We start from the raw sequence: 23,577 nt of genomic DNA, 5'->3' as shown, positions 1-23,577 counted from the left end.
TTCCACATCTGAAGCCACACCAAAGTCTGGCATCCTCCAATGAGCATAGGAGCTATGGTATATATGGAATATCAAAGAGCTGTACATCCAAGCTCATACTTAAACACACCAGCTAATTATAAATGATTTTGCTTCTTCCAATGACACCATCCACATGTACCTTAAAATGTCCACACATGCAGCATTCACAATTAACTGCACACATAGAGACGAAGCCCCTGAATATGCCATAACTCATTATCCAGCTGATTAAAGAGGCTTTAAATATTCAGTCCACACGTACCATATCAAGCTCAAGGCTGAATATGTAAGGAGCACCTCATTAAGAGATGACAAACGATGCTCATACATACGCTTTATCATCGATGTTGGAGTGGAAATACTTGCTCCATGTACACCAACTGTTCTACATTGCCAAGTTGGCTTACTTGTACAGTTTCCATTCATACTTTTGGTCCTCGATGAAGATGATTGTCTCTTTTTACTCAGCTGTAGTGTAGATTAGGTTTTATCATCAAGCTGTGAGGAAGAATTTAAATATCACGCACAATTTCAAATTCAATTTTAACAAGCAAATAGGAAAGGCCCACCTTAGTCAGATATAACGGCAAACACATTTTATAGGATTATAACAAAATAAAGTTGAATTATGTTTGCAAAAGTTCTGATACTTTGTGTATTTATATTTTATTATATAAATTGTTAATGCAGGGCTTTTATATGGAGTGTGGAGTTGATGGCTTTTATTCAAGGATCCAAAAATGGTCAGTTTCTTATTTATTGTAATTATTTTGATGGCTTGTTCTGGTTGAGGCTAATATTTCTGTAAACATGGAATTAGGGGAAGCTCACAGACACACCCTCTTTTGTTAATGTGGCTTTTTGCATGCTTCTTACATGATTCTTGTTATGATTCTTGGCTGGGTCTGTGCTGAAACATCTGTTTCATGCTTCTCGTGTGTGGTGCTTTGCACTCCATCAACTGAAACCTTTGCAGTCATCCGTGATGAAAACATAACTGGTGGTTTATAGAGCACAGGAATGTTTTCAATGACAAAGTGAAGATTTTTCTCTTGCCACAAGAGGGCAGAGGAAACTCTCTACAATCACATCAAACACTCAAATCAAACTGTGGATGCTGCCAAAAGTTTCTCTCTTTGCAGACTTTGTAAACCTCTTATATTCCACCAGACTCATGCTCTCCTGGATAAAGATAAGCACAATACTGAAACATGAGCACATTTTCAGTGTTTATTTCTTTCAAGTCATCCACATAATAAATAGAGACAATTCAAACCAATTACACTAGACTGAAAAGAGGGTGAAATAGCTTGGCTTTGCTAGGCTCTAATGCGGCAGGCACTTAAAAAAGATTAGTGTGTATTATTTAGAAGGATTACAGTGGGACTTTTTTTTTTTTTAAATAACACCATGAGGCAGCTTCCTGCTACTAGGCTGTCAACACAAAAGTGAACAGGAACAGGACATGCCTAAAAGCATATAAAAAATAAATCTGTTTCTAGTCTGCAAACACGCAACAACCAAAACATCTGTAGATTAGAAAAAAATAATACAATTTTAGGTATTATTAAAACCTTAGCATGCAACATAAGTGGCTGAGCTTGAATACTTTTTCTGTTAAACTATGAATTAAAACGTATGCACTTGATCAATTCAGTATTATCTTCAAACTAGTAAACACAGGTTTAAGCAAATATGTCTTTCAGGACCGAGCTAAAGCTCACTCTGCCATATTGTTGTTGCTTTTCTTTTTAAATCAATATTAATTACAAAATGCATAGAAGCATAGTCCTCATCGTCTTCTTGTTCACTTGCTACTTTAAGCCGTCATCAAGACTCCAATAATACAGAGAAATATGATTCACCAGAAAGAGTGACTTGGGTTGTGACATGGTGCACACGCTGTGAAAGCTTTCAGTTTTTCTTTTTTCATCTGCACGGCACTTTGCCTTTACTACCACAAGTGGATTATTGGTTAAAACTATTTACTGTCGTAGTAGTAGTAGTAGTACACAGAAGACTACTTTATTTTGTCAGTAACATCAACTCAATCAACCAAAACGTTGTTGAGGAAACAGTTGCAAAAAGAACAGACCTTAACCCTCCCCATATATTTAAAAACAGATTCAAGTCAGTGGCTTGGCCACTGTAAAAAAAAAAAAAAAAAAAAAAAAAAAAAGACTCAATACATTTCACCTTGCATGATTACACACATCGGATTGTACATAACTATTTCCATTTTTTATATATATATATTTTTTAAGTCTAGCCCAGTCCAGAATTGTCAACTTTTAATTTGCATTAAAGTGAGGATTTGATCTCTGACTTGGCCTGCTCCAAAAAATAAACACTGGCGATAGTACACAAATCCAGTGTTACAATAATGAGTATGAATGGATCACACAGTTTAGTACAAGTAGATCTGAGAGGTGACAAAATGCCAGTGCTCACTTTGAACACTCTTTTCAGATGTGAGGAATTAGCTAGCACCCTTATTTTCTTGGCACAAAGTGGTTTGCAAAATTCCTCAACACTTAAATGCTTTTAACACCTCTTTATGCCTGTACAGATTAAAATAAAGCTGTTATTGAGTGCTAATTGACACAAGTTAAGTAGAAGGTGTAAATTAACTCTTGGTAAATAATAACATCATTTGAACTATGACAGCAGGCGGGAAGGGGGGGGGGGGGGGGGGGGGAGCTGGGTGGGTAGAGCCTGGGTTGACTTTGGGCACAAGAGTGCAGTTCAGAGGTGAGCCAACTTGTTTCTCCTGTACACCGATGGAGTAGTTCCAAAGAGTTTGTGACAGAGCTTTGACTGGGAAAAAAAATTAATGTTGCTCACAGGATTTCTTCTTTATCTGAGGATCTCAGTCAACTTCCGCTTGACTTTTAATGTCCAGTTAAACGGGTTAGACCTCACTCACTGGCAGAACAGCATCCTCTAGGTTCAGGGGTGTTTCAGGCATGTGGGGCTCAAAGCTGCTCCGCCGGCGCCACGGTGACTCCTCAGAGCTGGCGACGTTGGTCACGGGAGCGTCGCAGGTCACTTTGCCAGGCGTGTTTCCTGCAGGGACAGGCGTGCTGGCGTGTGGCTGTGACTGGGGCGTGGCAGCAGGCTCATGAAGTGCTCGCTGTCCCATGCCAGACTGTGAGCGTGTGCCGCACGTGACAGCACTCCCCCACTCTGGGTAGCATGGTGGCACTGCAGATATGGGCGAGCGAGGGACGGGGGGACCCGTGGGGGTGCGGTAGAAAGTGGAACGGCTGCTGTGTTCCTGCAGCAGAAAAAGCACGAGGAAAGAAAGAGCAAGAATGAAGGAGACAAGAGGAGTTGTTGTTAGTGAGATGAGTCAAATCCTGACGTGTGTACTTCATGTGAGAAGAGCCAAAGTTAGTTACAGACTTGGAATTAGCGCCCGCATTTGAGGCCTGATGCAGCTTGAAGTTGTAGGTGCTCAAGAATGAAGCATTGCTAGAATATGGAGATGACGGCAGTAGGAGTGGTAGCAGTAGAAGTAGAGGTAGCAGGAAAAGTAGTGTCAGGAGGTTTTAGTTTTGGTAGTCTCAATAGGTTGCAGTAGAAGTTCAAACAGAGTGCAGTGGTTGGTTGTTGCTCATTATTTCACAGCTTTTCAGATTTCAATCTCTGAGAAAAAAAAGATGTATCAGAAGAAAGAAAAAAACTCAGTACAGGTAGGAAAAAAAAGGGTCAGCAGGAGGTGAAATGTAGGTTAGACAAACACTCTGCAATGCTCTGTAATGCACCAAAATGTGCACATGAAAGCACCACCTTTATGGCTGTATATTTTTAAACATAGCCTCTTCACCAAGATGCTTATTCACGGTAACACCATATGACATTGCAGGCCTGTGCAACTTCCTAACTATCACTTACGCGTCATAAAATTTAAGAGTAAAATTGTAGCACAAACATGACAGAAAACCACAGTAAGCATCACAAGTGTATTAAAAGTTCTTGTTTTGTTCTCGTCGTTGAATCCAAATGTCCAAAATCAAGCTCATGTCGAAATTTAGCGGACAGTGGGAGGGGAAAGATTAGACAATCTCACAGTATGAAGGGTTGGGAAAACCCAAACCTTTACTGCAGTGCCAGTTGTCATCCATTGTAGGCATTTAAAGCTAACCTACTCTAAATTTGACTTTTTTTTTTGTTAAGAGTCAAGCCCAACCGAAACAGGATATTAAAGCCTGATGTTTTGTGATTTAAAAATTCAATATAGCCGCCGATATTTTCTTTTCATTCAGACACACAAAACAAACACTATTTATTCTTTTATGTGTCATTATTTATGATTACATACCAACATAATAAAACAAGATTATTTTTAAACAGCATCATTGCAACAAGTGTTGATTGACCTGTGTTTGTGTGAATCCGCTTTGCCTACTGGGAAGTTGCAGAGTGCCTTCTGGTGGACAAACTATGTAACAACATGCCACAGTTGAAGGGTGTTTCCTTCTGTCCCTTTATTACTTCCCTTGTTTTCATCAACAGTCACAAATGCCAATACTGATATATCAACAAATAGCTAATATAGGCCAATATATCAGCCCAACCGATAGCTGTTTAAGAAAAAAGCCCCAACATGTCACTATGAAAACTGAGTTTGTGACTCTGGACCTGTGGATTCAGCTTTGGTGAGTTGTTGTTACACATTCACAACATTCAGAGATGTGCTTTCGGAAGTCAAGATGAAAACAAGGATTTTGTTGTATGGGAACATATGAGAAAGATAAAATAAACATACAGGCAGCGAACAGGAGGGAGGAGAAGAGACAAGCAGGATGTCACACATCTAAGACAGGTACACAGCTGCAGCAGACTGCAGAGATAACAGAGCACGGAGGGAAGAGAAACAGAAGGTGTGAAAGATGCAGTAATAAAGACACAGATACAGTTAGGCTTAAACTATTCATAGCTAAGCTGGTCAGACAGTTCATGCAGTCAGAGCATATTTGTGCATGAATACTTCCAACTTTGCACTGAAATGTCATCAGCAACAAAGAAAACATAAGAAAGCTGTGGATGAAGATGAAGGCTGCAGGGCCTTGTGATGGTCAGTTTAGAGTCATTTTGTACTGTGGCAGAAAAAAACCCTTCATTTTTAGCATTTGAAAGACTTGAAGTATGCTTGATTTGCACTGCCATGCCTGTGACAACAGCCATCACATGCAAGAGAAGCAAGCACACCTCGACTCTTAAAACACCTGACGCACAAATTGCATCCCTTTAGCTGCAAATATTCTAAATGCAAAACCCCTAAACTTTATGCTAAGCTTGATATCAGAGAGCTGCAAAACAAAACAAACAATAAAAAAAAAAGCAAAGGAGATTGAGGGGTGAAGATAAGCAGCGAGAATGAGGATGTGAAGGGAGGAGGAGCAGTTGTTGGGTAATCACAGCCATACGTAGGGTGTGGTTGGTTCAAAGCAACAAAAAAGAAAAAAGAAAAGCGCATCAGATGTGCAGTCGGATCTGATCTGTTCCCCTTCGTCCACAAACAAAAGGACCAGCCAATAAGTGAAAAAAAAAAAAAGTATTAAAAAGCTGAACCCAGAGCTTAAAAAAGGGGGAGGGAGTGGGATTTAGACGAGCTGACATACGTGCTGCTGCACTCCCCGATTCGGGACGTATACCTCTGTATACAAGGGTTCGACAGCCGTCTGGCCTGCCGCATCTGCAACAACACAGTGCAAAGCAGGATTAGAGCAGATGGGCCATCTGCCCACTGGGAAAGGAGAAGAAGAGGTGGAAAGAATGTGAAAGGAAGAAAGGGAGAAACGGATCGAGAAAAGAGGCACAGGGAAGGAAAGACAAGCTAGAGAGAAAGACACAGAAGGCAAGAAAGGAAACCACAGAGAAACAGACGCTTGCGGATAATGACTTCAGTCTAACCAAAAGGGCCCAAATGTGGCAGAGGCTGGTTTTCATCTGCAGTGAGGACAATGGAAGTGGTTTATTTCACTGCTCACCTACCGGGTCAAGCTGCTCGGCTCCCTGCACGTAGACTTCTGAAAAGTAACTAATGCTCAACAAGTGGTGACAGCTGGTTATCCATTACCCACTTTAGCTAAATCAGTTCAGGGGCAACCCAATGGGACTGGAATTAAGTGGTAGCCATGAACTTCAGTGTCCACAGTTTGTTTCCAACTGAAGACTTTTTGCATGCCATCAGTCTCTCTATCGCTCTCACTTTGATGCAAATACATTTAAAGAAAATAATTTCAAAAAAGTAGTATTAAAAATAAAAATCAATCCCGTTTGTAGGTGGTAATGAAGAGGCTTGAGGAACATTCAGAACCGTTTTGAGCAAAGTTCAAGCTATAATTTGCCCCCCGATTATAAACATCACAATCCCCTTTACAGGTCCATAGCTCAGGAGTTAGAAATTACAAGTCTATGCCATTCTGTACTATGCAACTACAACACAATATTGTTAAAATACTATTATAGGATGAACCAATGTCATGCGGAAAAAACGGCACAGCCAATTCTCCTATTATGCATTTGTTTACAAAGAAGTAAAAGAAAAAAAAGAAAAAGATTGCCACTGAAATTGCGTGAGGACGTGTAAGAATAAGAAAAAACAAGCGGCACAAGTGAAACAACACACAAATCAACCATATCATCTTGACTACTACAAACCACGTCACTCAGTAAGTCTCCCACTCTACTCATGCAAGTAAAATTCAGGGCTGACGTTACTTTCGATGTTAAACTTTAACCTAATTGCAGTGACTTATGTTCCCTCCCATGGTGGATTTGTGTTGTACCGTAGTAGAAGATACTTACCGTGGCAGCTGACCTCCCAGGGCCCCGCTGGGCCACAATGGCCCCTGACACAGCCTTGATCCAGCTGTGCATCTCCTCTGGACTGTCCGCCTAGTGGAGACAGACATGAAAAGAGGCAGAACGAAATGAAGGAAAGAATGAGAACATAAGGAGTGGAAATCAGGATCAGAAGTGGCGGGAAGGGTAACATGTAGTTGGTAAAGATGCAGACAGACAAGACTGAATACCAGATTCATCAACATTAGTAAGCACTCACGTCTGAGCCATTCTTTTCATCACAGAGAGTCGCATACCTGTATGTAAAACGTCCTTGATGTGGTGACAACTTCAAATAGATTATCTCTCATCATAATGTCACTACAATGAAGCAGAAAAAAAACAGGATCAAATTGATCTCATCTCTATCTTTATCAGAAAAGGTAAGCACAAACCACCGAGACAAAGACATTTTTCTGTACAATGGAAAAATGTTGGGACTTGTTAGATACCTCTGCTTGCACTCCTGGACTTTGTGAACTTCTTTTAGTGGGATCATTCTGAGAGGCTCTTTCTCCTAAAAACAAAGAATTAACTTTTCATAACACAGGACAAATATTATTTATAATGCATTCACATTTAAAATGCTGTATCTAATGGGATAGCTAGAAAAGGTGCAGAGTTTCTGGTTCACAGGGGAAGAAGGAGGTTAACTTTCCAAGAAGTAGCAAACTGCAAACACTAATGGTTGCAACTTTCTTGACACAGCACTTTGATACAGCAGACAGAGAGTCTGTGTCCTTGAGGCCTGTTGATAGCCAAATAGACAGATAAAGTTGTCAAATAAGGGCAGACCTAGACAAGGACAGGGTAAGGGACGTACAGTATTATCCAGAGGACAGTCTGTGTGTGTGTGTGTGCGTGTGAGTGTGTGTGTGCAAGTAAGAAAACCCGGAGGGAAGAAGGCATGATCGGACATGTACAGTGAAGGCATTGAATTCCACAGGCTATGAATAAAGCATGTTGGAACTCGGGGTTGTGTTTGCAGATACTTCCCCCTCGGATTCTGGAGGAAAATCAAATGTGTGTGTACTACAAATCTAAACATTCCATAAAAGCTTCATGTAACTTAATCACAGTTAATTACCAAATCTGACTTAAAGTAACTCATTGAATTCTCTTCGAGAAGAAAATATCGCCGTTTCCAGTTCCTCATCTGGGGAGAAAAAAAAAGAAAAAAAAAAAGATTCAGATTACAGAAGCACATCTTTTTATACTTCTTACACATTTTACTTTACTTTTGGGTCTTTCTAAAAGTATAGAATTGTACACATAGGAGGAGCTGAATTTTCTTAGATTATCGTTATATTAATTGTAATGGAGCTTACCTACTTTATTTTTTAATTGGGTCCCTGAGCAGAACTACTGCACAGGGGAACCCATCTGAACACCAACACAAGGACAAATTAAATTAACTAAATTTAAGCAAAAAATAAATAAATAACCAAAAACAGTGTCAGTGGTTGTGTCAGTGCTCACCACAGCTCCTTGCTTGACGCAGTAGCCTGACTTGATGACATTGTGGTCCTGAGCTGGCCTCCCCAGGAAGTAAGGCAGCTGGCTGTGGGAACGCTGCATGGCCTCACGCTCAGCTCTATCTGCGCCATCACCTCCTTCATGCTGGAGGGTGAAGGACATAAAATAATGTCAATTTGAAGTTCATTGTGAAAAGCAAACACCACAAATTGCCACTTTGGATTCTGTGATGACAAGCGATCAGACAATGATCCTAGTTAACTGAATTTTGAGAAAAAGACATTGGTCAAGAAATAAAAATATTCACCAGTCACTTTGTTAGGTACACCTGTTCAACTGTTAACACTCATATCTAATCAGCCAGTAACATGGCAGCATGCATTTAGTCCTGAAGACACGGTCAAATCGAGCATCACATTTAAGTAACTTTGAACGTGGCTTTGACAGGCTGGTCTGAGTGTTTTAGAAAGTGCTTATCTACTGAGATTTTCCCACACAACCACTTCTATAGGGTTTACATAGAATGATCAGAAAAGAGAAAATATCCAGTGAGTGACATTTCTCAGAGGACAATGGCCAGAGTACCTGGAGCTGATAGGAAGGCAACAGTAAATTAAATAACCACTTGTTACAACCAAGGCCTGCTGTGAATACTTAGCTCAACTAACCATAAAGCAGGTGTGCTAAAGCAGCAAAAGTAGTCATGGATTCATCCCATTTTACATCAATGATCCAGGATGCTTCTGGCGGTGTAATGGTGTGGGTGATATTTTATTGCCCCATTTTGGGTTCCAGCATTTTCATATCACAGCCTACCTGAGTATTTTGGCTGACCATGTCCATCCCTTTATCTTTTAATGGTTACTCCTAAGATAACATCTTTTGAATATGCCAACGAGTTCACTGTACTCAAATCAACTCCAAAGTCCCCAAATCACAATCCAACAGAGCACCCTTGGGATGTGGTGAAATGGGAGATTCATATCACGGATGTGTAGCAGACAAATCTGCATCTTTGATCCTATCACGTCAATGAAAACCTCTGAGGAATGTTTCCAGCACCATGTTAAATCTCTAACACAAAGAATTAAAGCAGTTTTGAAGGTAAAAGGGCATCTAAAGTTGTACTAGCATGGTGTATTTGGTGACCTGACTGGTGAATGCATAATCACTGTTAAAAAAACAACAACCTGTGATTAACATTACGACGACTGTTGCACAGATATTAAGATAATGCAGTAGTTTCAACATCAGAAATTAAGGATCATTTCCTTTATCAATAAATTATGGATTAAAGTAGTTATCAAATGTTATTAATCATTTATTGGTTCAACAATAGTTTTGCACTTTAGAACATAGAGATATCAGTTTCTCCAAGATCAAAGTGAGGTCTTTAAATTGGTCGATTTATCTGACAGGTTAAAACTGTAGAAAAACTGTTCTGTGTTTGAAGCAGAAAATTTCACACGTTTGAGAGCCTGAACGCAGCTCTCTTTGGGCACTTTTGCTAGGTGAAAACTAATGATCTAACAGTTGGAAATAGCTTGACTAAATCATTCTAACAGATACAATATAAAAGCAGCATTTTGGGAATAGTCTAGTTTAAAAACAAATTTACACATTTTCTTTTGAAGGATTTCCCAAAGGTGGGATAAATAAAGTACATGTTATCATATGTATACATGCAAATGTAATCAAATACAATATGTGGTTCACTGCATTCACGGGTAAAGTTTACCTGTGTTTGGGTGACTATGGGCACTCCTCCAATTATCTCAGTCTTATAGGAGACTTGTTTTTTGGGCCCCGCAACATCTGGCAAAGCCTTTTGGTTCTCTGAGTTCTGCTGGCCATCAGACAACTTTGGAACCTTAAAAACAAACAAACAAACAAACACACAAACAAACAAACACACAAACACACACACACACACACACACAAAAGCTTTAGGTATAAATAGCCTCTTTTTTACAAACTTCAAGCCAAGCTTCATGAAACTTTATGCATGCAAACTCTGACAAGCCTTTTATCCCCATTTCCCCTCCACATGCCCAAAACTTCATTGTCCTTTATCCCAGAACTCTGTACAAAGCAGCATCCTGTTAGTCATGCTCTGACTAACTTCCATCTAGTTCCTTGAAAGAGGAAGAAATAAAAGTTTTTCCAAGTGATAAAACATAAACCAGAAAGAGCAGATTAGAAAAGCTGAATCTGAGATGTGTGTGTGTGTGTGTGTCTTTTGTTTATCATCTCACAGTGATCTTGGTGGCTTTATTGAGAGCGTTGACCCAGTCGACAAGGTCCTGCTGATCATTGGCCTGCAGGAAGAACTTCCTCATCCCAGCATTGATGACTTACAGGTGACAAAAAAAAAAAAAAAAAAAAAAAAGAGCATTGGGAACAAAAGAAAAAGTGAAAGTACATTCTTCTGTCACAATCAGGCTACAATACACCCTCTGAATTACAAACAAATACACATACAAAGACATATTGAAGAGTGTATTCAGCCCTTTCTTGTATCAGTGTCAGGACACATCCACCGCCACAGATTTCTCTGGAAGTGAAAAACAACTGAGCCAAGGGACTCTCCCACACACACCCAGCAGCATTTTCTCTGCATGGCGATGATGACCCAGCTAGACTCAGCTGTCTCCGTCTGCCACCACCTACCCACGTCTAACCATGACGGGGGGGGGGGGGGGGGGGGGGGGGGGGGGGGGGGGTGTACCAACAACCAAATATTCTCACACGGTTTTACAGCCATGAACATGAGAAAACTGCATTTCAATCATGAAGAAATTTTTGGGTCAAATGCTGATTAGCTATGGATCAGGATTTAGATGCTGAAAGAAATAAAGTCTCTTTTCTCTCTGGCTTTGCCATAAATCCTTCAGTTCTGCAGCTCAAACCGTCCCTGTGTCTCCTCTATTTCCTTCTGACACCATAGCAATAAATTACATTAAAGCTGGCCTGGTAAATCAGGCGGGGGAGAGCTGTGAAGAGGCAAAAGGCAAACTGTGTCACAATGAAGATCATTCTTCCCCGTTCTGTGTATTTATTCCAGATCTTGGACACCTCAATACACTATTCCACTACTTTCCTGCAAAATAATTCTGTCTATCTGGCCTCAAGCAGATGACCAGGAGGAAATTGTCCAACAGTCTTGAGCTAAAATCTGTCCACTGTTTGTGGGAGTGATAAACTATTCGGCAGTAGTGGAATTGCAGTGGTATCTTTGGCGCTGGAATGAAATCTGGGAGAAGGGGTATCAGATCTGACTCATAGTTACACATAACAAAACAATGCATGCTGCTGGGAAATGCAGACAAAAGCCAAAGTTCACACAGTTGCTCTTAATCTTTCTCCATCGCATATGAGCTGCAAACAAAAGTCTGTTTGAGTTTTTTTAAACTATAAATTAAATGTCAACATTGCTTCACCCTATATCATGCCTTGGCTTGCTGGACACAGGAAAAGGGGAGGAGCACGATTCATGGATATCAGACAAAATTTAAAAATAGCTTCTCACGTCTGCGAATCAGGTTCTGATTAGGATGTTGGCATCCTGTCATAACTTCAACAAGGCAACTGCTGTGTACACAGCCAGATATACACATGCAGTGTGAACATATTGTCACACACTAGTATTTCCTGCTATTGAACTGGACAGATGAAGACTTAGGCTAGTAAACAAACACTGCGATGAAGATTTACTCTTAAAAAATAAATACATCTGACAGTAGTTAATAGTTTTTATTAAATATTTTTTCCCATCTTGGCCACATGAGGTAAGAAGACAAGTACAAATAGGGCTTTATGTATTTCTTTGTTGAAGGACATTGCAAAGAGGACATCAAACAATATTAAAAAGCTATCAACACCCCATAAATTATACCCAGTCCAGGTAAAATACAAAGATTATATAATTCACTCATACAAAATGAGTGTCTTTATTACCCTTTTATTTTAACATATAAAATTAATTACCGTATACCATTACCAGAAGTGTTCATATTACACAAAGTTTCAATTAATAAGATCAACGTATGGAGAAGTAAAAGCTCAGGCTACAGACTGCTCTATACGCTCATTTTCAGTTTCTTTTGTGAAGTTATTCCAAACAGGGTCATCTCAGTCACTAAACTGAGCACTGAAGCCCCACACATTCACTGTTAAAACCTTCTGCCTGCAAGAGGCAGCCAATCAGCTTGCTTAAAGGAAGGATGGCTTTAAAGCAAAAGGATAGAAATGGAATAACTCTGGAGTTGTACGGAGGCCCAGAATTAGACAAATAAAGAATATTTTGTACTATAAATCATGCAAAACAACTCTAGTCTTCTTCTTTCCGCTGCTGCGGAAAGGGGTCGTCACAGCGGATGGATCCACATTTTTGATTTGGCACAGATGTTTACGCTGGATGCCCTTCCTAACACAACCCTCCCAGGGATTTCTAGACAAACGTGTTACCCACTACACTAGCTGCTAAAGCTACTCTTGTCAAGTCAAAAAATAAAACTATGGAGTTGGAAAAGAGCACAGTAGGTCCATTTTAAAGATAGTAAGTAAGAAAGTTCTTGCATAAGAGTCAGTTTTCTAATCACAGGGACCCACAAGCACAGAGTAATGCGACTCATTTCTAAAGACTGCAGAATCAATGTGCATCAAGATTAGCTAACAACGCACCAGAAGAAGACACCAGCAACTTGTGCCTTTATAAAATGTTTTACTTATTGTAGTCAGCAATAGGTAATGCCCCGGGATATCCTTATTAACTAGTAGGTGAGAAGAATGAGACAAAACCTTAGCAATACACAAAAGACTGTTTTAAAATAGGACAGATAATAAATTCTACTTATAGAATAGTTCAACGTGGTCAAAAAAAACCCCAGGCCATTAACTGCTGGAGCATCGTGCATTTTTCTACATTAACAAACCACGCAACGCTGAACAATGCTGCTTGATCAGTGGTGGAAAAAACCTGAGAAAAGCTGTGCTTGACCATGTTGAGAGAGCAGACAAGGACAAAAAAATAGTCCTCCCTTAGGTTATATTAAGGGTATCCAGCTTAGTCAACATGTGGTTAAACTCACCATCATTGCTCATGTTTTCAAAGCAGTTCAGACATTTGTCAAGTTGTATTTTTATAAAGACGCAAGATGTTTTCCTGTTTAGTATGAATAATACTATGAATCATATTATCCAAGGCTCATTAGTGACATCATTGGAAAATGTGTTCAAAATAATATTTGAAATGCAAGATGTTAAAAACAAGAGTGAAGTCTTCTGTGCTTTTATTATGCTAATATCCTGACTGGAAGAACAGATTTGATGACGTGCATTTTCTTACCGAAGCAGAATTCTGCTTTAGGCCTCAGCTTGGTGGCATCGCTGACCTAAATAAGAACAAATCCCACAGACGTTAGTGTTCAAGCTCAACTAAAAAAATGTGAAGTCTTCCAGTTGTATATAACCTTGTAGCTCCTTTGATGATCTAGCTTACCTTAGAGATGTATGTGAGCTTGAGGGAACCAACACAGACCGTACCAACAGGCAAGTTCTGTGAGAAAAGGTGGAAAAGAAAAATACTTGCAATAAAAAGGAAGCTCAAGCTAATGATGCAATTACGCAATACAATACACAATACAAGTGCCAGTAAGGCAGGCCTTTAGCCGTAGAAGATCAAATGTGATCTGGTCTGGGGGTGAGGTTCTGCAAAGCCAGTCGATATTATAGAGTAAGTACAGCATGTGTTGGCTGCACTCCATCCAGTTAATGTCAGTGCCTTCCTGTGTTTCTGAAACTGGGAGATCCAGATTTAACGTCATTAAAATTTAACTTTTTTCAATCTATAAAAAGAAAGAGACTTATTCAATTATTTACAATTTTTTTCCTGCTCTACATCATTTATGAATACTTGATGTAACAGGGCACTTAACAAATACAGCAAATCTAAATCAGATTATGTGCCAACAGAGGACATATTACACTATATAAAAAGTGATACTATGGGGCACAGAGTAGACACTGATGGCCAACCACTACGGTCAGTGCAAATATTACTGTAGTCTCTTTGGGCCCCTCTCAACAACATGAGTACATTCTATTCCCTATTTAAATGGATGAATACCTGCAGCCTGCACGACTGCTGCAAAACACACCAACCTCAAAACATGCTGATACTGATGCTGCACATGCGTGCTGGTTAACATCAGTTAGGCTTACGCTGGGCATGTGTGAGCCACACAGCTTCTGCTGCAGGTAAGAAAAGCACCAAACACACCTCCAGCTACAAGTTACTCCCCTGTGTTGCAGTCCACAGACAGCCCTTTCTGACATGATTTACAGGAGTGTCTGCCAATAGTTACAACACAGACACCGCATTAGATCTGAGATCCTCCTTTGTCTGTAAAATGTGCTTTCCAAGCATGTTAGAATATAATTTTTAAAAAACATAATTTATAGAGGAGGCTCTGCTATCAGTGGCTCACAGTCAAGATACACCTGCATGAAAGCCAATCATCTATATGATAACTAAAATTGGCAGCATGTAGTTTCCCAGTTTGCCTGTACGGTTGCCCTGAGGCCACCCTCCAGTAAAGCTAAGAGCTAAGCTAACACATCTCTGTGTCTTTACCTGTGGGTTGTCCATGTACCACACCAAGCTTCCCTGTTGTGTGTCCAGTATGAAGTAACGGCGCAGGAACTTGCCGCTGTTCTCATTCTCTTCGATGTCCAGAAAGCCACAGATGCGGTTCTGTCGGTCCACGTAAGGCATCGCGCCACCGGGACATTCCCTAGCCCGCTTAGGCCGGGAAGGGAGAGAGAGGAGCGGGAGAAGAGAAGGGAAAAGCGGGACGGAGGAATTCCTTAAGGACACATTGAAAAGAGAGGAAAGAAAAATGAGTGAAGAGGGTGCGTGGTGAATGGGGAATTTTAAGTTTTCTTTGTGCAGAGTCTTGCTCTCCCTTTCTTTTGCTGTCTTCATCTACTGCATCTATGGTGTCTCTGCCACCTGGATCTCACTAGGCTACAACCAGTGAGGGGATCATGTGACACAAACCACAACCCCGCCTTTATCCTTTTATATCAGCCTCACCCGCTCTCTCTTCCTCTTTTTTCCCCCTGTAAAACATACTCGACACTGTCACTCTCTCTTCCACCCAGCCTAGCTTGCCCCCCACCCCTTATCCCTCTTCCCTTGGTGTCTCTCTTTTCTCACTTTCTCAGTCATCTCCTCCCAAATTCTCTCTCATCCGATTTGGCAAGCCTCTGGCCAACCCCTTCTATCCCCTCCCTTCAACCCGCCTCCCTGCCTCCACAGCTAAGCACCGCTTGAGTATTGCCAAAAAATACCAGTGAGCTCAGTCATGTTCGACACAAAGGAGAGACGAGAGGGGAGAAAAAAAAAAACAAACAAACACCTAAAGGACCCACACAGGAGAGAGTGTGCAATATTTAACCTGCTGAGTGCTGCCACATCCCTGCTGCTCTCCTTTAATGAACTGAAAAGTAAATGTTTAGACCAACACGTCTGAATGTGCGCATCTCAATGTCAGCACTCGCGTGGGTGGGTGCAGTGTTACTGTGGGGATATAGTCACATTAGCCTGTTTAAGCTGCTGTCTTTCTGAACCAATCCTACAATATGTGAGATGAGTCTGTGGAAGGCCGAGATAAAGCGCTCTTTTTCCAGAACATTATGAGCACTGTGTGGGTGGATGAGGGCAAGGAGGGGACAAAAGGCCCGCTTGTTGTGCAGGGAGTCTAGGCTGTTAGCATCTCAGTTAGTTTCTGGATCTACCCGTAAAATATGCATCTACCCATAAAAGTCAGCTTCTGAGTCATCCTATTTCACACACAGGCTACAGAAAGGAGCAGCAGTGTCAGAGACGACCATCTTAACGCTACGTACACACCGAAGGTCAAGTGAGAGACGTTTCTGTGGAGACTGGCGACACTGTAAATAAAGTACTTTGCAAAAGTTCAGCTGAAAGCATGCTCATCCATTTTCGTGATGCAGAGAAGAATTTGACAAAAGATGAAATTAAATACACTTAAAGATAGGGAAGAGAAAAGGAGGATTATATCAAAAGTCTTAATGCAAACTAGATATAATAATAATAATAATAATAATAATAATAATAATAATAATAATAATAATAATAATAAAAATTAAATATGGATAACAGCTTTGTTAGCCAAGATATGTACTAAGTAGGGAATAAGGGAAATTTTTAAAAATGTATGTTTTTTTTCCTCCATACTATAACAATATAACATTAAAAAAATGATCACTCCCCTAGACTTTGTTTGACCCAAAGTGCCTTTCAATGGGGGGTTTTAACATATTTAAATACATCATGTGGATTTATTTTGTCATCACAGCATCAGGTAGAAAAATGCTTTTCATTATTCTTAGTTCCTAGCTTCTGCTGAACAGGGTTGTTTTTTTACACTAGTAATTAGGGCTGCACGATTTTGCATAAAATGAGAATCACGATTTTTTGGCTTAGAATTGAGATCACGATTCTCTCACGATTTTCTTTTCCAGTATAAATATTTATTGCACTTATTAACTGCACATCAACTTCGTAACAGTTGAGACTGAACATAAAAACAATAAATAAACATAAAAACAACAAAATGTTGTACTGCTTGAAATTCCGTCTCCACCGTTGCTCGACACTGCGTGTATAGAGCAGGTAGTGCCACAATAGAAAAAATAGTTGCGGGACAGCACAGTGTAGCATTTGTCTAGGGTGTTGATCATTTTCCTAAGTCCCTCGTTTTGCACAGTGTTGATGGGAGCCATATCTTTGGTCAGGTGATAAGTAATAGCCTCCGTAATTTCTTTGTGCCTGCGGGAGTTCGACGTGTATAGGGAAGCGCTGTATAAGGTTCCCGTTATTGATGTTTGGGTGGTTGACCGGGACCGATTTTCTCCTGTCACTTCTCGTCATCCCTGACGTGCTCTCCGTTGTTTTTTCCTGCTAATTTTAGCATCACACGGCACAGCTTCTGTATCAGTGGTATAAGGCTCCGCCCTTGTCATTTGTTGAGCAGGAAGAGTGAGCGCTTGTTTTCATGCAGATTACGTCCCGGACCAAAATGCGGTACAATCGTCGTCTTTTTTTTTTTTCTTTTTTTTTTAAATCGTTGTCATTTGGAAATGAGATTGCACATAAGTATGAATCGAGATCGCGATTTTCTAACGATTAATCGTGCAGCCCTACTAGTAATACTTTTTTTTTTAAACCCATTTTTGGCATCTTCCTTTAGCTCCTACTTGAACATAGATATCCTCTGCAAAAAGATGTAAGAAAACACTGACTGATGAACCCATGGCAAGTACCATTAAAAACATGTAATCAGCAGCCAAAAGATTATAGATATAAAAACAAAAAGTGCAGTAAAGTCCAAAATAATTTATCAGCCACATATGACCAACAAAAAGCAAACCAATTTTGACTCGTCTAACAAAAGCTTTGCTAGCACTTCATTTCCTCACAATTACTTAGGGAACCCAAACAGCCGAAGTGAATCTGCATCAGTATGGCTGATGCTGGTATAGATGTGGGAACATGAAACATACAAAGAAAATACAGACTGGGTATGCAGCTTAAGCTCACAGCATTGTTTTGTTTAGTTTTTGGAAGAATCAGGTAGATATTTGAGAGAATCTAATTTCCATGCTTTCTCAAATATCATCACAGGATTAACTTTCAATCAATCAGGTGAGTCCAAGGTTAATACATTTATTTAACCCCTAATGAAATGTAAAAACTCACAAGGGACTAGATAAATAATTGTTTATGTTTTATATTATAAATAACTCTGTGAAATACAGCATTTCCTTCCGTTCTAAAAATTGCTGTAGGAACTCCTTTATACAAGGCAGGTGACAGACAGGAAGAAAACAATTCGACCTGTGCGCTTGCTTCTGTTTGCAAAGTTGCTGAAAAGTTTGCAAATGACCAGTTGGTAGAACACCTGAAAAGCACAGCCTACTCTGCCCTATTTGAATTCTAACAACCATAGTTGTTAGGGCAAATTTAGAAAAAGGTGGGGTAGTGAGATGATTGCTTCTGGATCTACATAAAATCTATGACACAGATAATATTATTTTAATTCCAACACACACAAGAACTTGTAACACGGGGGTCGTGCAAGGATCAATATTAGGGCACTGTTATTCAGCTTGGGCATCAATGATGTTCCATCTGTGTGTGATGATGTAAATGGTAAATGGACTGGTTCTTCTATGGTGCTCATTTACTCTACTTGAGCACTCGAAGTGCTTTATACAACATGTCTCATTCACACACATTTATAACAGTACTTTTTTTCGACAGTGTACGTGTATTCACAGCATAGTTTTTTTTAATTTTTTAATACATCTGCAAGAATCTCAAGCAAACCCTTTTCACTTTGTAATTATAGGTAATGTGTGTAGAATTTTAAAGTGAAAAATGAATTTAGTCCATTTTGCAATAACATTGCACTATGACAAAATGTGGAACAAGTGAAGTGCAGAGAATACTTTCCAGACACACATGTCCAAGTGCTTTCTGACATTCACACTCCGGTGAACACATGAGGAGGAACTTAGGGTTTTATATCTTGCCCAAGGATACGTTGGCCAACCACCTATCTTCCAATTAGCAGGTGACCTGATCTATGTCCTGAGCCATTGCCATCCCATAAAAAAGGCCTGAGCAAGACTGCAGAGCTTGTAGTCAAGCCTTTAAATATAATGCAAAAACATTTCATATTGGTTTAAATCATGCCTTACACTCAGTATTGAGAAATCTACATTTCATTTACAGTTCGCATTTCACTAAGAAGTGTAAATAAACAGCAATATTGTTGATTAAATAAACAGTGTAGAGGAAGCATATATCTAGGTGTCACTTGAGTTCACATCAAGAAGGTGAGTAATACCAAGGCCTATTAAAACTTACTCACTGAAAGCAGGAGGGACCTGAATGCACCCACTCTTCCTGTTATCTATTGGTTTATCTCTTGTTGGATCAGGTGAGACAACCTTGAAACCAATGAGATCATATCCTCAGTAAACACAGCAAATATCCAGTTCTCATGATCAATTAACAACTTTGAACTTTATGGTAGTTTACAAAATTGCACTTTCATCGATAAAAAGATTTGTACAACTTTGCTCAGGACAGAGAAGCGGCGCCTCAAGGTCAACTGTTTAAGTGTTTATAGTTCTTTTTTATAAAAAAAAAAAAAGTTTTTCACTACCACTGTTTTTAAAGTCAACATACATACTCTTAACATCAAACATTGAAGCAACAGTGGACATTTTATCAGTTCAACTAATCACATCGTATATGAAATAAAAACTGTATTTTGGTGTATAGCAGTAAGCATGACCCCCCCAAAAAAGACTGTTTTGTAAAATGGCTGATTAAAAACATGTATATGTCACAGGTCACCTGTCAATCTAGTGGGTCAACATTTAAAAACAAAACAAACAAACAACAAAAAAAAAACAAACGCACACACAATAACAACACAGACTAAATTCCAATGCTGTTAACCCAAGTTCTCATGGGGTCTGTAGACAAGTAATAGAGGTGGTGTAGCAAAGGTAGCACTATCAGACAGGGCTCGGACTGAAGATAGCTACATCCCTAACATCTCCTGCAGAGGAAAAATGTGCATGATTATTTATTAAAATGAGCCTTCTCCTTAAATACAGATGAAATTATTTACACCAACACATTTATGGGACTGAATCTGAACTATGTGGGCCCCCAGAAGAAATTTGTTAATGTAGACAATAATTTTTCTTTTTTTTACTTCAGTTTCATTTAAAGTTTGTGTTTGACTTCTTTTCATTAATAGTTATCACATCTTGAATTTGATTGACAATGTTTCTTAAAGGAGAATGCAGAGAGCTAGATCTAGGTCTGAGACTGCGGTTTGGGGAAGGCCTCGGTGAGGACTGGTGGCAGCTCCCGAGCCAAGTGTTTCCCAAAGAAGGCATTCCCCAGAAGCAGTGATGACTGACCGTTACAAAGATCTTGATGAATCTGTGATGAAGAGCTGGATTTAATATGGTCAAATATATTGCACTCCTTTCTACTTTCAGCTGCTCCCTTGTCAAAGGGGCTCATCACAGTGAGTATGTCTGCATATGGGGGGATATATAATCCCCCGCTGGGGATTATACAGGACATATATAGAACATAACAACACATCAGTAATTCAACTGTCAAAATAACAAATATAAGTTCATATTAACTCACCGGAGGTGGCTGTAAGCTACTATATGTTACAGTGCAAGCTACCTCTTGTGCTTAGGTAAGAGCAAATACAGAATGGACAGAGTGCAGTTTTTGCACAGTAGGTATTTTTGTGTCCAGGGTCAATTGTCATAATATCCTTACGATAATTCAGCTCCCTCGCAAGTAAATCTTTGAAAATTTTCCTTACAGAACACGCATAATTGTGCCAAGGAAAGCAATCCACACATGGCAAGCAGTGATCAGTAACCCAGCCTCTATTTGAGTAGCATATCTGGGTTTCTCTAGTAAGGATTCAAAACAGATCACTACCAGGATACTTAGAAACGCAAAAATTCTGTATGGGATCACACAGCACGGTTTTCACTGTAAATTAAATTTAGGAAAGATACAAGGAAACATTACAATAAATTGTTGAAAGTGCTAACCAGACTACAGTGAAGATTTACAAGTTTAAAGGTCAACCTCTTAAGATAAGATGGTGATAACAGCCCACTTCTTTCTAGGTCAAACATTTCCCAGGTAGACTGACTCTTTACATTTGCTGGAAGGCCTCACTAACACAAACACTGTCACAAGATACCCAAGTCATAAGTCAACATTTAGGACTGGACAGTCAGTATTTTGTTTTCATGGTCCTAAACTGCTGCTGTAACATCTAAAGTACCACAGCAACTGGAAATAGTAACTGCAGAGTAAAGGTTTATGCTGCTTGTGTCAGGATGTGGATTGAAAAAACGCAACAAATGAAATAAATAAAAGGGAGAGAAAACAATGGTAAGGGATTAAAGGTAATTAACTAAAGGGGCAGGGGACTTCACTTGCTCTTTGTGGGTCAGGCCATTCTAGTTCAAATAAAACAAATAATTTCTCACCAGAAACCTTTAAATAGAGCCCGGTTTCAGCCTTAACAGTTACTTGGTCACCCAGGTTTCTCGCACCACAGCAATGCCTAGTCTAGATTTTTCTATTTCCAAAGTAAGGCAAAACGAAGATGCTCAGTGGGTTTAGTCTACTAGCTGAGTCCTGCGCGTCTAAACCAAAAGATTTAGGAAACAAGAGTCCATAATCCCAGCGTAAATATAACATCACAACCAAAAACTGTTAGCTAACGTTGGGTATTCCAGCTTACCACAACACGCTGAAAACGGCTGTGTTAGCAGCATCAGCAGCTGTGGCTCCCTGGCCTCAACTTAACTGAGAACGATATGGTTCATGTTAGCTTGTACTTAGCGTGCCGCAAACTTGTAAAACGATTCGCAAGACACGGATAATTACAATATATCTCCCCTAATACTGCTTTTTCTTTACTGCTCGACCGTTTATAACTAGCTGGGAGAAAGAAGTTTTGTCACAAACGTTAACCTAACCCCGAGCTAACACTGGCGGCTCCTGCTAGCCCGCTTCGTTAAATATTAAACGGACAACTTCAAGTGTATGAAACAACAAAGTTATTAGCTTAATTCATTTAGTTTAACGACCCATGTCAGCTTACCCAAGTCGTCCCTCCTGTAAGTGGTGCGCTGAACCGCCGTGGATCTCGGTTGCTGTTGGGTCTGTGCTCTATACCTCAGCCCATCTCCTCCGATTCAGGACAGGGATCCAACACTGCTACTGCTGAGCGACGACCGCAGATCGTCTATTATGAAGATGATCACTCTGACGCTTAACAAAAACATCGATAGAGCTATGTCGTTTAGATTTGTATTTGTGTTTTTTTTTTTACTATAATTTTTATATGAATCCATGTGTAATAGGAGTATAATACAGTACAATTCGTCATATATTATTATTTCGATTAAATAATAAATAAAAACTAACACTAAATACTTAGTTTGCATCAGACGTTTGAGCAAGTATTTTTTCAATAACATGTAAATATATGTGTAAATATATGTGTATGTTTATAGGTTTGATTTAATTGCAATCTGCTCAGTATAAATGTCAGGGTGACCAGATGTCCCTCTTTATGTGGGACTGGACAGTATTTTTAAGCCTTGTCCACCCGTCAGAAATCTTGGCACAATGTCCCATATTTTGACCGCTTTGCGGGACTAGCGTTGGCACTTACCCCAGTCAGGGAAGGCTTTTTATTACAGCCTCAGCCTGTCTAATGCTATGCACAACAGGGAAAGTGACAAGGTACCAAAAAAGTCAAGTTTGACAGATTTTAGTAAAAATGATGAAAAATATGATAAATAATATGAAGAGGCAGTACTGAAACCCAGAGACTGTAAGCTGGCAGTACAGCAGCTGAAATAACAGTGTAAATGGGAACATAAAAAGATTATCACATGTAACCACAATAAAAAAAAACATCTTTCTTTTCAATTATTGTTGGAGGAGCTGGGAGAGTTAGATTCAAATATAATATATCTGACTATAGCATTGTGCTAGCATTGTGTACCACTTTCTGCCACACAAACACTGTCAAACCAGTCATATTTAAAGATTATCAAAATATTTGGTGCTTGAAAAATGAGTGCAGAGTAAGAGATCTCTACATAATAATGTGAAAATGAAGCACTGGGTGTAAACCTGGACGGAAATCAGCAGAGTAGTGATTTAGCGACATCTTACGTTTAAAGCCTGCATCGACCGAGTCCTGCGATTATCCCGTGGTGATAAATAGAAATTTGTTATTGCGTAAGATGTGTAACAAATGTGTAGAGGAAGCATATATACTATGTGTAACAAAGAAACCTTTTTTTATGCAAAAGCGCCTCATATTTTCTGTTTTTAGTTTATCTTTAATAAATATAACTGTCTGCTGCTATCTGTCCATACGGTTCACTCATGCAGGAGAAAATGCATGCAACTCGCAGGTCCTGCATCCAGATGCAGTTTCGGTAAATGTCTTATGTATGATTGTAATGGAGTTTCTGTGCACTAAAGATATTTATTTTCCATGCATGCCGCCTTAAGTTACAGCTAAGAGCTGTGTGACGCAAATGCATGCA

General features: G+C 39.7%; 1 protein-coding gene across 5 annotated transcripts; it reads right to left on the bottom strand.

Annotated features, from left to right (window-relative positions):
- Positions 1 to 1,237: 1,237 nt before the first annotated feature.
- On the bottom strand, positions 1,238 to 22,249 carry LOC146655440 (pleckstrin homology domain-containing family A member 1-like). 5 transcript variants are annotated; one of them, XM_085427691.1, is made up of 15 exons: positions 22,113 to 22,225; positions 19,310 to 19,392; positions 14,984 to 15,215; positions 13,850 to 13,906; positions 13,697 to 13,742; positions 10,605 to 10,702; positions 10,088 to 10,219; positions 8,353 to 8,493; positions 7,961 to 8,029; positions 7,326 to 7,390; positions 7,131 to 7,194; positions 6,838 to 6,927; positions 5,649 to 5,722; positions 4,793 to 4,867; positions 1,238 to 3,298 (listed from the first exon to the last, which is right to left on the bottom strand). In XM_085427691.1, exons 3-15 carry the CDS (start codon positions 15,122 to 15,124, stop codon positions 3,067 to 3,069), a joined length of 1,284 nt encoding a protein of 427 aa, XP_085283817.1. In that variant the 5' UTR covers positions 15,125 to 15,215; positions 19,310 to 19,392; positions 22,113 to 22,225; the 3' UTR covers positions 1,238 to 3,066. The 5 variants fall into 5 exon arrangements, with proteins under 5 accessions (XP_085283817.1, XP_085283816.1, XP_085283819.1 ...); XM_085427690.1 differs by lacking the exon at positions 19,310 to 19,392 and having other exon boundaries at positions 22,113 to 22,249; XM_085427693.1 differs by lacking the exons at positions 4,793 to 4,867; positions 19,310 to 19,392 and having other exon boundaries at positions 22,113 to 22,249.
- Between the last annotated feature and the right edge of the window lie 1,328 nt (positions 22,250 to 23,577).

This window comes from Rhamphochromis longiceps, linkage group LG13 (assembly GCF_057381845.1).
Source record: "Rhamphochromis longiceps isolate RC_006_pf linkage group LG13, R_longiceps_female_GT1.1, whole genome shotgun sequence".
Taxonomy (NCBI): domain Eukaryota; kingdom Metazoa; phylum Chordata; class Actinopteri; order Cichliformes; family Cichlidae; genus Rhamphochromis; species Rhamphochromis longiceps.
Note: the sequence above shows the minus strand (reverse complement) of the source record. Positions and strands in the feature narration are given on the sequence as shown.